Source organism: Eucyclogobius newberryi, unplaced genomic scaffold, assembly GCF_026437365.1.
Source record: "Eucyclogobius newberryi isolate DKJ021-1_F unplaced genomic scaffold, fEucNew1.0.hap1 SCAF_17, whole genome shotgun sequence".
Lineage (NCBI taxonomy): Eukaryota > Metazoa > Chordata > Actinopteri > Gobiiformes > Gobiidae > Eucyclogobius > Eucyclogobius newberryi.
The window spans coordinates 26362081-26378177 of record NW_027315801.1 but is presented as its reverse complement, the minus strand read 5'-3'; the positions used below and the strand labels follow the sequence as shown (position 1 = coordinate 26378177).

Here is a 16097-nt window from a genome sequence, read left to right as displayed (position 1 = left end):
GGATTACGCTATTATGGGGCGTAATAATATCCCTGTGAGGTGGTCATGTGGGGTCCGGAGTGTTGAAGAAAGAGACGTTTGGAGCCCGACTAAAAAGCTTTCCTGTGAGCTGTCCTTCTCCCGGTGATTCTTTCGCACCCACAACCTATTTACTACAAGTAACACCTCACAACGAATAAACACAAAAACTAGTGTTTTTGCCCGGTAGGCAGGGCCTACTCAGAGTAGAATAAATATCTGAGTTCCCTGACTCGATCCTCAGATTAAGATGGATGAGAGTCAAAATGTCTTATTTCTAAAAACAGTGTCCAGATGACTACAAGTGAATCTTTTCTACAATGGAACACTCCTGGACGAATGAGTGATAACACTGAATTATCATTATTGTCTTTTTGCATGCTACTTTTACAAGTAGTTGTAGGTTCTAAGTCAACATGTCGGCCTGTTACATCAGTACAGCTTGTGGCGGCATACACCGTTTTCCTTGGTTTGTAGCCCACCATTAAAACCAAAGAAGAAGAAGAATATTTGATCCAGTTGCTTCATGGATCTATTATATTCATGGATCTATTATATTGTTGCTTTCACTGGTGCAGTACTAACAGCAACCAGAGGAGGCAACAACGCGCCGGGAGGCTGCCAAAATCCCACACGAAGAAGTGGAAGGGGAAACGACAACAAACATGGCGTCCGCGTGCGACACATCGGAGGAGCGTTCACACGTGGGGAATGAGGTATTTGTTACATTCCCGATTAAACATCGTTAGATAGTAATGTATCAGAAGATAAACAGCTTTAGATAATTTATGTCCAGAAGTATCAAATACCTTCACAACACCAAACTCCAACCCTAGCTTTTTGGACTGCGCAAAAGTCCCATTTAATAATTGTTCACATTTTCTCGCGTAGGTGTAAAATTGATGTGTGGATAAGCGTTTTGGGTAAAGAAAAACATATCACTTACGATGTTATTACAGCCTGCAAGTCGTTACTGGAAAGAGGATGTTAAAGACGAGAAGGATGGAAAAGGGAAACGGCCTGTGCAGACAAAATCACAGAAGTCAAAGAGACAAAAACTGGAGGGGAAACTACGGGATTCACTCAAAGGGAAGACATTTTATTCCGGGGTAAGGTTGCTGTAAATAATAATTGTCGCATGTATTCATATTGTGTTATAAGTTAAATGTAATATAATCTTGTATCAGAAACCAGACCCGTTTCCTGGGCCTGCTCCCATTCCAAAAGACAGAGTTCAGAAGTTCAAGAGGAAAAAAGAAATGTCCAAGGTACGTTTTTTGTTTACTAAAATTGTAAGTTTGTAATTCCCTTGATCTTGCTTTAACATGAAATGCATTTGTCCAGTCCCGGCACAAAAACCACAAGCTGAAACGACTAATCACCCAGTCACAAGATGTGTCAAAAATGGCCCAAAACCAAGCTGCGCGTCTTGACCTGCTTCTCCCTGAGGATGAAGGGTAATGTTGTGGATTTTCTATTGAAAGCAGAGTTGTCTTTAGTCCATTCATAATTATTTATTTAGTTTACAAGTGTGTTTAAAAAAAAGGTCCTTCCCAGAGTCTCGTCTGTCCCTGAGAGGATTCAAGTCACACATTTTATACCAAACCAGGCAGTGTGAATGCCACATCTGCAGTAAAGAAACCTGTTAACTCTTCAGTCAGCATCTTCATCAGTCTAAACGTGATGCATTTTCCCCTAGGTTTCTTGAAGGAGATGAAGGAGAAGACACTTGTACAATTTCTCAGGAAGATATTGCAGATGCTGTTGATATATCTTCTAGTGCAAAGGTGTGTTGCTGGGGAAATATATAATAGTATAAGTATAAGAAACAATTATTACAATCATTGTTTACAGTTAAAGATTAATGATAAAATATTCAGTCTGTTTTAGGAATGTTCTTTTCACAGGTTTATTAATAATGCTATAGTTTTAAGCAACTGCTGTTGAGCTCTACAGTTTCTTTCACCTCAAAGCCTGCTCCAGTTCTGAAAGTAAATTTACCATTCATATAGCTATATTTAGCCCCCAGCAAGCTTTTAAAACTCCACAGAAAAGTCTAATGGAGTGGTATTATTAATATTGATGCTATTAATGTATATCATAGTGTTTCCATATGTAATGTATTTATCTTTCTATGTGTGTGTCCAGTATTTCAATTTAAAACTATCACAGTTTGGGCCGTACCGATTGGACTACAGCAAAACCGGGAGGTGAGTGACTGCTATATACCCAATTTTTTGTCAAGATAATTTGTCCATACATTTTCAAACGTGTGTCTTTCATTTGTTCTGATTAGACACTTGCTGCTTGGTGGAAGAAGGGGCCATATAGCCTGTTTGGACTGGCAGTCTAAAAAGCTGACGTGTGAAATAAATGTGCTGGAGTCTGTTAATGACGTGAAGTGAGTCCTCTGTATACAAACCAAGAATACTCCTTTTACTGTCTTTTCTTTATTCTTCGTAGTCAAGGATGTGTTTACTAAAATGGCACTGTATTTCATTAGATGGCTTCATAGTGAGTCCATGTATGCAGTGGCACAAAAGAAATGGCTGTATATTTATGACTCCAATGGGATAGAGCTTCATTGTATTCGCAAATTCAATGACGTTCTTCGCATGCAGTTTCTTCCCTACCACTTTTTGCTTGCTACAGTGGTATGTTTTTTGTTTTTTTTTACAAATATTTTGAACCGCTGAAAGATTTGTGTTGATCAGTTTTTTATATTCCCCATTCTCTGATAAGAGTGCCTCAAGTTTTCTGCAGTACCTTGATGTCTCTGTTGGAAAGGAGGTAGCTGCAATCTGCACCAAAACTGGGCGCCTTGATGTAATGTGTCAGAATCCTTATAACGCCATCATTCACCTTGGACATGCAAACGGGACAGTCACACTCTGGTCCCCAAACCAGAAAGAAGCTCTTGTGAAAATGCTGTGTCACCAGGGAGGTGTACGCTCAGTCAGTGTAGACAAGACTGGCAAGTAAGTTTAATATTAATTTCATGAGTGAATATTGTATTTTAAATGCTGCATGTTAACAAGCGAGAGGAACTCTGTTCATCATAATTATTCTTTCCAGATACATGGTGACTTCAGGCATGGATAAAAAACTCAAAGTTTATGACATAAGAGCTTTCAAACCCCTAAAATCATACTTTCTTCCTGCCGGAGCATCCTGTCTTTCTGTGAGTCAAAGGGGGCTGTTGTCTGCAGCAACAGGAGATATAGTTCAGGTAATGAGATCAAACAATCAAACACTGTTGGAAGTGTTTTTTTTTTTTTTAAATATTGTTCTCTCCAGGTGTACAGAGACGTGTGGAGCACTCCTGTTACCAAGCCCTACATGGCTCACAGAGTGAGAGGGGCAGTGTGTGGGCTGCACTTCTGCCCTTTTGAGGATGTCTTAGGTGTGGGGCATGGAGATGGCTTTACAAGCATGCTTGTACCTGGAGCTGGTGAACCCAACTTTGATGGTCTGGATGCGAATCCCTACCGAAGTGCAAAACAGAGACAGGAATGGGAGGTTAAAGCTCTATTGGAGAAGATCCAACCAGAACTAATTACTCTAGACCCAAACAAACTTGGAGAAGTTGACAGAGCAACACTTGAGCAAAGACACCAAGACAGGATTGAAGAGCTTGTCAGTTTCTATTTCATTGCAACATCTTTTACAAGTAACAATAGATTTGATATTGACTTTGTTTTTTATTGTTTCAGGGCTTTGATCCTCTTGCAAAGCAGAAGTTTGTACCAAAGTTCAAGAAAAAGGGCCGTAGCTCTGCGGGAGCTGTTGAAAGACGAAAGAAGCAAGTGGCTCACGTGGACCAAAGAGTTAGTTATACAGATCTCTTTATTATAATCTTTTTTTGTTATAGTATATTTTGACATTTGTTTGTCTCTTAATCATAGGATCTAATCAAGAAAACTGTTGAGGACAAAATGAGGACTGAAAAAGAACTAAAGCATAAGGATGGCAAGGCCTCTGTTGTATCCGGAAAGAAATCTGCTCTAGATCGATTCAAAAAATAGTAAAGAGGGTTCTTTGTTCTGTTCAGTAACCTTGTGTGGGAGTGACTTGAACGTCCTGCAAAGATTGCTTCTCTTTTGTTGGAACAAATACTACAGAAACTTCGACTGTAGTCAAATAAGAACTAGCTGTGACACAGAAAGCAATGACATGTCAAAGGTCAAACTAGTTAATTAGTAATTGATGTCACTGGTTGTTTTTGCCCTGAGCAGTGTGCTCTGAAACAACTATTGACAAACTACCAAAATGACCTGAATACCATCAACAATTGTAAGAATATGTGTTTTTATTTAATTCTGTAGACTTTTCATAATCTTTTCCTGTGCAGGGCTGTTAAGGATTTACATAAAATGTGAAAGAAAATGTGGCATTTGTTTGTATGGTATTTTATTTGTACGGGTAACCCGATATGGCACAAATGTAGATCAATATACAGTGCATTTTGCACCTTCTATTATCTTTTTATATATACAATATCTTAATTACATTCAAGGCAACAAGGAGGAACTGCAATGTTCTTGAGTAATATATTTAATCGCAATGACATCACTCGGCTCTATTAGGTAAACTCTTAATGTATAATGAAATAAGAAATCTGGCAAATGCAAGTTCATTCATATCACCTGTGATAAGCACTCCTTGTATTGGTCAATAAAACAGAACATACAATGTACTTGAAGCATTTTAATACTGTGGTAGCAATTTGACTTACAGGAATATGATTGGACACCACTTGTCAAGTCTGAAATTTGAATGCTCCTTGCTGTAATCCCTGTGTTTGCAATGGGATCTAAACCGATTGTCCTCTGCACCCTCTATGTACTACTTTTTCTTTTCCCCCCAATTTTGACGATTTATTCCTTTCCTGATTAAGAAACCTTAACACATGCAGTCAGATTTTGCAGAGCCGGTGTAGGAACAACGAAATATTCTTAAACAATTTACTGTGATTGGCCATACTGTAGGTATATAATACTTTCGTGATCAACACGATGCAAAATAACTAAGACCAGCTTTTCAAACTGCCGCATCTGCATCAAGACGGTGATGAAGACAGTCTATAAAGATATATGTATTATTCACCGTATTGAAGCATCTCTGCTCGAATCTCCTACAGACCCTGCTCGAGTCCTAAAGCAATACCTAACATGGCCCGAACTTTGCAGAGTCCCAGAGAAGCGCGCTCACTGATCCAGGAGCAGGGCGGGGACTCGCGCATGTCTGCCCAGTACCGCAGCATGTCTCTGGGATCGACCCTGTGGACCGACACCATGGCCTGATAGCAGCATCGGCCGTAGGGGACACCGGGACCCCCGGAGAAGAGCGGGCAGTGGGAGGGCAGGACCCCGGCAGCGCGCGCACACATGCCCACGAACGCGTCTTCGGGGGGCAGAGGTGCGGAGAGGGGGGACGCTGTGGCCGCAAGGGAGATTTTGAGCAGTGCCGAGCGCGAGAGAACGTACGCGGTCCCACTGCAGTAGTCCGGGAACACGGCGGGAGAGTAGACCCCCGCGGAGAGGTAGTGCTTACTGACGGGGTCCCGGTTGGGAGCCACGCGAATATGAACCCGGCCCAGATACAGGTCCCCGTGCTCATACGGGTTCCTGCTTTTGTTCAGAAAGTGGAGCAGGTTACTCAGATTGAAAAGGACGTCGTCATCCACTTTGGCCATAAAGTGAGCCTGCGGGCAGAAGCGGCGCACCCAGGCCAGCGTGGACAGGGTCTTCAGGGTGAGGTTGGAGTAGGTGTCCAGAAAGCGACCCTGGATTAGGTCTCCCCGCTCCCGGGCCTCCACCACGAGCAGTTTGCCCAGTGATGGGTCCGAGGGCACACCCACGACGAAGAGAGTCATGACCCTGAGCCCCCGCACCTCCACCTCACCGCCCCAGGTGTCTCGGATGGTCTGCCGGGCCCTTTGATTGGCAGGAGCCGAGGTAACCATGGTAATGATGTGGGGCTTTGCGCGCTGGCACACGAGCGGGCTGGGCATGAGCAGGAACTCCTCCGGGCGCGTTGGAGGCACGCTCTGCAGGGGGATGGCGGCTCCGCGCGCGTCCGTGTTCATTCCCGCGGAGGTGACCCATGACTCGATGCGGTCCAAGAACAGGAAGGCAAAAACGGCCGTAGTCGCGATTGCGGGGCAGACGTAGTGCAATATTCGTCCTCCTCGCTTTCCCAAACGGGGTTTACACATCCGTTGTCTGAGCATGGCCAGTGATGCGCTTCTCACACACCGTTATTTGGATGAAAGGCGCAGAATCACGTGCAGAAAGCGTTTATCTGTCATCGCCTCCCGAGTCGCAATTACATAATGATGTCCCATGAATCATGTCCGGTTTGTGACTGCGTTCAAGTGTTCCGGCATTTACGCAGCGATGTGAGAGCGGCCCCGCGCGTGCAAAGCTATTGCGTACTTGGCCTGCTACTTACGGTAATCGTAAAAAGCACGGCAGTGGTCATAGATCCATGCAGTGGTCATAGATCCATGCAGTGGTCAGTCTTCCAGCTTGAAAATAAAGTAAAGTTAGCGTCATATTCACAGATTCGGACTTCTGTGGCCAAAATACTCACACTGACACAGCCATGCGACTACAACCTCTTACCGATCGACCTGACTCAGAGAGGGAAATAAGCAGCCGTGTGTGTGTGTGTGTGTGTGTGTGTGTGTGTGTGTGTGTGTGTGTGTGTGTGTGTGTTTCAATAAAGCTGCTGACCCGCCCACGTGTCTCATTCTCCACTCACCTGAACATAAGATAAGATAATCCTTTATGACCACACAAAGGGAAATTTCGTTGTTACAACGCAGTAGAACATGAACAAAGGACAGATTATAGGAAGTTTCAAAAACTCTTATTAACAAAAACTCCTCTCCTATCTTAATAGGGAATGGAGGGGGGGAAATAAAATAGATAAATAAAACGATAAAGATAAAAAAATAAGATAATAATAATAAAATAATGATAATAGAATAAAATGAAAATAAAATAAAGTAAAAATAGCTAGCACAAGACTAGGTAATACTATTAGCAGGTAAGTAAACCGAATAAAAACAAAATAGAACACTCTTATTTACAGGTATTGCACATGGTTAATTCAGTATTGCACATGAATATGATGGTAGTGCACATGGTTACATCAGTATTGCACATGTTCAGGGCTAGCAGTGTTTGTTGTAGAGTCTGACAGCAGCAGGAAGGAAAGACCTGCGAAACCTTTCCTTCACACAGCGAGGGTTGATCAGATCACATATCAACGCTGTCCTGACCCAACACGCTGCGGTGATCGCTGACCAGTATGCAAACCCTTTCCTATATCGCGTTATTACAGTCCTCACTAATACAACCTTTATTTTACCCATAAGCAGATTAATTCATGTTTTACGATGAAATATGAAAATGAATCTTCAATAACTTTTTATTATTGGATGTTTGGCTACAAAAATCTATATATTACCCATTTTACCCTAATCTATGTTTTTATAATGAAATCTGATGAATTATGAATATTGATCTTCTATAGCTTACCAAATTTATAGCACTTATCAATAATGACAATGTCTATCTACTACAACCTTTATTATCCCCATGAGAAGCTTAATACATTTTTGTGTTCAATTAAATTCAATTTATTTTTGTAACACCCAAAATCACCACAGTAGTTACCTCGAGGGGCGACAGTGAAAAACAGATTAAACAGTGTTCATATGGGATCGTGTCCCTAGATAAATGTCCCAAGCTCCCCGGTCCTACTCTCCTTCTCGGCCAGGAAAAATTACCAAACCTCTTTGGAGAAAAGTAGAAACCTGGATTTAAGTTAAATGTGTGTAGTATGTATTAATTGATTCATTCATTAAAGTACTCTTTGTATTTACTGCAAATGTGTACATTGTATGAATTTGTAAAGGCCTTTGAGTTGTCTGTGTGCATTAAAATTGCTCTATAAATAAAGGCAAGGCAAGGCAGGGCCAGTTTATTTGTAGAGCACATTTCATACACAAGGCTTCACACAACAGGGGGGAAAATGCATTCAAATCACAAAGAAATCACAGAAATCACAAAAGAGTTTAAGACAAGAGAAGAGTGCAAATAAAATCCTTTCAGTCACATGCACAGCTAAACAAAACCGTTTTTAGCTTGGATTTTAATATTGTCAAAGTAGGCTGTCTCCCATCTTCAGGAAGACTGTTCCATTTTTTAGCTGCAAATAACTGACTAAAATAAATAAATAAATGAATGAAATGGACTTGACTTGACTTGACTTAAAGGAGGTTATGTTTCCAGGGGTTCTAGGACTGAAAATTGAGGCTGTGGCATTTTGGTAGGTAACTGGGTAGATTTTGTCCCAGCCTGATCAGTTCTTGCTAGGGTTGTCTTTGGACATTATTTCTGTTATGCACTGCTCAACAAACTCTGTTAGAGTTAGGTTTGTTCCATCAGGCAAAGTTTCTAGGGACATGTCCACTAAGTATTAAATGTATTATTAAGTGGTTTGGGGTTCTTAAGCTTATGGATACATTCTATCCACTATTCTAATCACTTTTAAAAGGGCCATTAGTGATGAGTCCATAAAAATGTTTCACTTCCGTATGATTTTTGATTACTCCTCCTCCTCTCTATTCTACTTCTATTCTACTAAAATTTGCATATTTTTGCATTGGTTTTGTCTCTTCAGCGTCTAGCCTAACACACACTGCATGAGTCTGTACCTTACTCCTTGTAGGGACCTTCCCACCTTGGCTCCAAGTCAGTTGATGCACTTTCCTGGAAATTACATGGATTAACACGATGAACATCATCACCATTTGGGCCAATCTTTGAAATGGCTAAATATAAATTTGGCCAATTTGTCAAGTTCATTCAGTACACTATTTACACTATTTAGCTCGGTAATTAAAATACTGTACTGCTGTATGGGGATCTGGGGCTCGTGGCCAGATACTTTTCAGATATTTACTGACAAACTACTGAATTGGTTTGATTTAAGGCAAATGGAATCAACTAAATATTGATGACTACTCTATGTGCGCAGTCTCCACATGCTACTAAATATGTTGAGTTTGGCAACTTAAATTTGCATGCACTTGTATAGTCAACTGGGCTGAAAATATCAAGATAACTCATTTTCAAAGTGAGCCTGTGGAAAAAAATATAGTACATAAGTCGCACAGGCACAGCTAAAAGTTGCTTATTTTCAGGACCAATGCGTTAAATGTGTGTTGAAATATATTCAAGCCGTAAAAGATATACAAACACACACCCTCTACCTCCAATCATGCACAATGAGATAAAAACAACAGACTCTGTGTAATAAATGCACAAAGGCACAAAGGTCGCTGTGAGCTAATTATCAGCCTCAAAGACCGACTTATGTTACATTACACAGAATGAATGGAGCAATCTACGATGTAAAATGTTTTCTGTTGTTGTTATAATTAATGCTTTTAAGCCGGCAATAAACCACGCAATTGAATAACTCAAATTTCAGGATTCATGTGTCCATAATTGTGTCCTTGATAATATTAAAACAAATCAGATAATGAGTGTTCAACTACTTTTTGAATTAACTGTGGCCAAAGTCGTGGTTGGCCAGTTTCCCTGTTTGGCCAATGTTTTGGCCACTTTGCGCCCCCTGGAGTTGCCATGGGAGCGGTTACCGTGATAGACAACTCGAAGCTGGAAGACCGCTGCCGCGCGTTTTACGATTACCGTAAGCAGCAGGCAAAGTGCACAACAGCTTTTCTCGGGCGGGCCACGATTACTTTCGTTTTGTAAAAAACCGACCACTTTACCGTGCCCCACTGTGTGCTCAACACAGGAAATGCAGTTGCGACATGGATCTATTATGAGTTGCGCAGATGAGACGATCAATTCGAGATGCCACAGGGCATAGGTGTCTGTACAGCTGGATGTGGTCAAGCCGGACAGTGTTGGCAGAGGATGACATTTGCATGAGGTGAGGACGTCAGCTCACTGACCCACATTATTAAATCATTATATGTGATACTTGATCTCAGACAGTTTTATAGTCACTCTTCACATGTTAAGATTTGACAAGCTGGAACCTGTAATTCTGTCGTGATCACATGCAATGGTATTTATTTATTTATTTGTCTATGGGAGTTTTTATTTATTTATAGGAGATCTTCTACTGAAAGTGTTTTTCAGACTTCCTATAAGTGATCTGTTCTTCTGTATCTACCTCTGTATCTGCCTGCGTTGCACCAATGAAATTTCCCCATGTGGGACAATAAAGGAATATCTTATCTTATCTTATCTTAACTGAATATATTTCTATTTATTTGAGTGCTTTTGAGTGTGTTTCTTTCATGGATGTATTATATTATCTTTCTTTTTACAAATCCACTAGCCTATATAAATGTTTGCATTACCCCAACTCCTATTTGTGATTTCCAGATGGAGACAGGTGAGCGAGCAGGAGGTTCTGGGGGTGATGACAACAGGGATGGACCATAAGAGAACACTACAAGATGAAACTACGACAGAGAGGACTACGACAAAGTCTGAGGAATAAAGTCTGGCGGTAATGCAACACTTGGATGCCAACCGCCATAAAACAACAACAACAACAACAACGGACTACGACAGAGTCTGAGGACTACGACAAAGTCTGAGGAATAAAGTCTGGCGGTAATGCAACACTTGGATGCCAACCGCCATAAAACAACAACAACAACAACATCTACTAGACAGGTCGAGGACAGGAGACCACCCCCACCTCCAGTTCTTCACCCTGACCACTCTGATTCCCCAAAAGTAGACCTCTGTCACTCTGACTCCCATTTAGCGCCTTTAGCCTGTTTCCTATTTCTGCCCATTCATGCTCTTTTGTTCCAAGGAATCTTCCTGCAGCTTTAGCAATGATCCTGATCCTTTCAGTTCTCCTTTGAGTTTGAGCAGCAGAGTTTATAACATCCACCATAAAGAGTACAAAATCCTCTCTATCCACAACCAGGGTATTCTCATTAATTTTGGAACCTCCACACTTGGAACCTCCACACTTCTTGGGAGCAACACTCACTTCGCTCACAACGCTCACTTCTCTCACTTCGCTCTGGCTGTGAGCAGCGTTGGCTTCTCCCACTATAGTTACGTTAACCTCGTTACTTGACACTTTCTTGACTGCATCCGCATAGGATATACCTTGAGAGACCTCAGCACATGTACCCAATGAACACCTTACTAGGCAGGCATTTCCCTTCAAGTGTTACCAGTACCGACAGGCTGTCACATCTTTCTCCAAACCGGGTTACTTTCACCCGCCTAGCGTCCACTACCTTAGCTCCAGTTAAATTCTCCTTTACGTCATCCACAGTCACCATCGTAGGGACGCCTGTGATAACTCCTCTGACCGTGTTTCTTTCAGCGTCCGAAACAAGAATGTTCTTTCCATCCAGACTTTTAATCCCAATCGCTTTCGTCTTTGCACATAACCAACAGCGAGCCATCCTTAAGGACTCCACTCTTATAGAAAAGCTCTTATAAGCCGCTTAATAAAAAATAAAACATAATAATAACAATAGTAACTCTTATCGTCTTACAGTTTTATTTAGGCGCTTAGGCCCTTTGTTCAAAATTCGGACTTGTGAACCATCGGACCAGTGGGCTTGAATGTAAATGTACGAGATATCCAGAAGAGTCGATGATTTAGGCATCAAATATGGATCTGAGTTGATTGATCGCAGCTTTTCTAAATATCGGCCTTTGTGTAGCTCATCCAAGGAGTTTGTGGAATCTAAAAGCACTGGGGCCTCCATAATTTATGTTTGAGATCACTTTCCACACTCTATCAGTTGTTGTAAATAATGACTTTATTATTTTATGCTAATGTGGCAAGGATAGCCCGTCACATGACTGCATAAAGGTCAGGGGTTGTGAATGTCACTTCCTCTTCCTGGGCAGGCCGGAGCACATGTTGGTGGCTGGCGAGCAGATGATTGCTTTTGATGTTTTAACCTTATTTGTAAAAATACTGATTTGTATATTTAATACTTTTTTAAAGGGTCTAAAGTCCTGTGTGGTTTTTAAAGGTACGCTTTTATATTTCATATTTAACTAATGTAACTGTCTAACACAATTGCAACCGCATTATGTTTACAGGAGAAGTGCGGGTTGCCGTTTTTATGTAGTCCGTTTTATATACTCTGTTTTATATAGTTTTTATACGGTTTTATATTGCAGTAGTTGGTGTCGGTCCTGAGGTTGCTGGGGAGGATTGGGGCTCACTGTAGTGGGTGATTTTATTTAGTTATTGGTGATGGTGGCAGTGTTTTAAGTTATGGTAATGGTTTGTTTTCTTTAATCTTGTTTGTTTTGTCACTTTTAGTATGCCTCTCCCTCCCCAGCTAGAGTGGACCCTCACCAACTCTTTATCAGACCTTTTTATATGGTTTTAAATAAAAGCTGCCTTTAAGCCTTTGACCCACACTGACTGGCTTGTTTTGTAATCAAAGCAGACTCGCACCCACAGAACACCTAGCCAGTGTTACACTAAACAAGGAGAAACAGAAACACATCACCCTGGCTCTATCAGCATGTTTTTTAAAGTCACCCAAAGGTCAACTGTAACTAGCAGACAGTTGTCTAGCTTCTTGTTTTGAGCGCACCTGCAGGAAGCCCACGCCTTTGCAAAATAAATGTCATTTAAGTGTTTGCAGAAAGCTGTATCCTGTCTGAGAGAGCAAACGACACCATAAAAGGAGGGCCCCTGGACAACGGTCGTTGGCTGGAGCCAGGGGCAGGACCAGACTCAACCTTCATGAATATTCATAATGTCTTTTTATAATGTCATGCGCAAGGGGAGAGTTGGAGTTCCTTTTACGAGATGGACTCTGCACGTCAGGGACAGAATGCGCTGCATTGATTTGTATTAGTTTTTAATTTCAGGGAATAAATTATTTTGAACTATACGACTACATTCTGTCTTATTTTCTCAGATATAAATTAATCCAACACAGTGCATAGGAAAGCAACAAGTGACGGAGAATATGGCGGCACAGTATGCGATCACATGGTTTTGTGGCGTCGGTGAATGAGCTCTATAGTTTGGAGTTTGGAGTTTTCCCTGGCACCTGGCAGGACTGTGTTGGACTGTACCAGGGCCCAGCCTACTACATGGACCAGCGCAACCTCTGGTAGGGTAATTGGGTTAAGTGCCCTAGGGGACAATCTGGGCTGCTGTTGTAGTGTTTTAATTCTGAGAATCATGTCAAATGTGTCCACTGTTTTAAAGGTGTGAATGTGAGAATGAGAAGGTAGTCTACGGAATTTAATTATGAAAATTCAAATGTTTTGTTATTTATCCTGAACTTGGATGTAATAAAATGTGAACTTTTCCTATGAGTCTCCTGGTCCATACCATGGGCGGAGCCAGGCCCTGGCTTTGGGGCTTGAGCCCCGGATCTCTGTCCAAAAGCCCCGGATCTTAAAAATGCATCATGACGTCACTAAGTGGCTTTTTTAGCGCAACAGGTAGAGCGTTGGGTTGGAAAGCAGGTTCGAATCCAGCAGTGGCTTCAATTCTCTTTACCCGTTTCATTGGTTATTTTTGTTGAACTGATGTATAATTGGCTGCATGTAGAAAGTGGGCGGGAGCGTAGAAAGTGCGCGGTATTTACAGCACGTTAAGCAATCTGACCAATTTGGCCTTTTCTATCATTTAACTGAGGTTTTGCAAAAAGTGAAGGACATAAATAAGAGCAGATGGAAAAAAGAGACATTCAGAACATGTGCTGAAAAACAAAGTTTATCTAACGTAGAATAGACAACAGCACATGATCGTTCAAACCATGAATTCATTGTGGTTGTAGCAGTGGCTCAGGTTTTATTCATCTACAAAGCTAAAGCAGAGAAACTACAGGACAAACAGCTCACTGAGGCAGGTGTCTGCTAAAGGTAAGACTGACTTATACTTTCAATAAAGATCAGTCTAATTCTAAAACAGCACTTTATTTTCTAAGGGCTGACTAGCCTAGACAACAGAGCATCAGTCTGTGGACATTAGTGATGTGAGTTTGAGCCCTGTCAGGGGCATGTTTTTCATATTTGTTTTGTCACTGATTGTTTTAAAGAACATCAAGATGTACAATTTCTTGAATAACTAAATGTCACCTCTGCTGTTCTGTTCAACGTTTTTTGGAGGGAGGAGCTCTCTCAGAAGGCAAAAAGGCTGTCTTTGCCTTTGGAGGGTCACTGTCTGTAACTGTCTGTAACTGCACTAAAACCACATCATATTGGCCAGAATGAACCCCCTCCCTTTCTTTTTGGGCTGAGCCCCGGATGTTTAGAAGGTCTGGCTCCGCCTCTGGTCCATACTACTCAATCCACGATCTGCACTAGCCTTTACCTGTGTATGTGTCCCTGGCACCAATCCAGGGTGGTGTTAGAAACTAATAAAGTAATGTCTGTTAAGATAACATAAGATAAGCCTTTATTTGTCCAACAATGGGGAAATTCCAGTGTTAAAACACAAAGTAGGAACAGAAGTAAATGATATAAAAACAGATAACTTATAAGAAAACACTCTTGTAGAAAAACTCTTATAAAACTCTTTAAAAAAACTTATACTCTTAAGATAAGAGAAGATATTCCTTTATTAATCAAAATAAAAAAAGAATTATAACGAAAGTAACACTCTTATTTACAGCTGTTGGACAGAGAATATTACACAAATGTGATTGACATAAAGTGTTGCACATGAATATGACAGTATTGCACATGATTATGTCAGTATTGCACATGGATATCACAATATTGCACATGGGTATGACAGTATTGCACATGATTATGAATGACATATGTTCAGGGCTAAAAGTGTTTGTTATAAAGTCTGACAGCAGCAGGAAGGAAAGACCTGTGAAACCTCCTTCACACAAGGGTGGATCAGTCTGTCACTGAAGCTGCTCTCCAGAGCGGACAGAGTGTGCTGCAGTGGGTGACACGCATGGTCCAGCATAGATGTGAGTTTAGCCAGGACCCTTCTGTCCCCCACCTCCTGCACCAGAGCGCAGCCCAGGACGGAGCTGGACTTCTTGATGACCTTGTCCAGCTTCTCCCTCTCTGTGATGCACCGTACAGGAGGGCTGATGCCACCACAGAGTCGTAGAAGGTCTTCAGGAGTGGCCCTGTCACTCCTGAAGACCTGAGTCTCCTCAGGAGGTAGAGCCGACTCTGGCTCTTCCTGTACAGTGCGTCTGTGTTATGAGTCCAGTCCAGTTTGTGGTTCAGATGAACACCCAGGTACTTGTATGAGTCCACTCTCTCAATGTCCCTTCCCTGGATGTTCACTGGTGAGGGGGCAGTGGGGTGGCGTCTGCGGAAATCCACCACCATCTCCTTGGTCTTCCCCGCGTTGATGAGGAGGTGGTTCCGCTGACACCAGTCCACAAAGTCCTGCGCCAGTCCTCTGTACTCCGCATCGTCGACGTCCGTGATGAGTCCGATGATGGCAGAGTCGTCAGAGAACTTCTGCAGGACACAGCTGTCCGTGTCGTGTCTGAGATCTGCAGTGTAGAGGGTGAAGAGAAAGGGCGCCCCCACACTGCAGGTCCGGGTGTCAGACACACAGTCCTGTGCTCTTACAAACTGGGGTCGGTCTGTGACGTAGTACAGGATCCACTCTGCCAGGTTGTACTCCACACCAGCCGTCTCCAGCTTGTCCCTCGAGAGCAGCGTCTGGATGGTGTTGAAGGCGCTGATCAAAGAACAGGATCGGGGGTTTAAGATTCAACCTTCCTGTTGTTTATAATGGAGACCTGGAGAAGCCTGGCAGAATCCGCTGCCAGGCTTCTCCAGGTCTCCATTATAAACAACAGGAAGGTTGAATCTTAAACCCCCATTCCTATTTAATGATGGTCTTTCTTTTTTTAACAAAAATTGCCTCTACCTCCTTTTTCAAACCATCTTTTTTCCCTGCTTATAATCTTCACCTCAGTCGTCGATAGAGTACTCTTACTTCCCGTTGTTTATAATGGAATCTTGAATCCCTGGAGAGGTAGACGCCCAGGGCATTCGAATGTTAATCAGGTACTCAGGGAAGTG

General features: G+C 42.1%; 2 protein-coding genes across 2 annotated transcripts; one reads left to right on the top strand and one right to left on the bottom strand.

Annotated features, from left to right (window-relative positions):
• The first annotated feature begins 662 nt into the window (after positions 1-662).
• Positions 663-4105, top strand: wdr46 (WD repeat domain 46). Its single transcript, XM_072449677.1, has 13 exons — positions 663-734; positions 978-1127; positions 1206-1286; positions 1363-1475; positions 1718-1805; positions 2167-2228; positions 2315-2419; positions 2522-2672; positions 2761-2996; positions 3094-3247; positions 3316-3654; positions 3732-3845; positions 3924-4105. The coding sequence occupies exons 1-13, from the start codon at positions 684-686 to the stop codon at positions 4041-4043; spliced, it is 1764 nt and encodes a 587-aa protein (XP_072305778.1). The 5' UTR covers positions 663-683; the 3' UTR covers positions 4044-4105.
• A 1013-nt stretch (positions 4106-5118) lies between these two features.
• b3galt4 (UDP-Gal:betaGlcNAc beta 1,3-galactosyltransferase, polypeptide 4) lies at positions 5119-6235 on the bottom strand. The gene has a single exon (XM_072449676.1). The coding sequence runs from the start codon at positions 6233-6235 to the stop codon at positions 5153-5155; it is 1083 nt and encodes a 360-aa protein (XP_072305777.1). The 3' UTR covers positions 5119-5152.
• Between the last annotated feature and the right edge of the window lie 9862 nt (positions 6236-16097).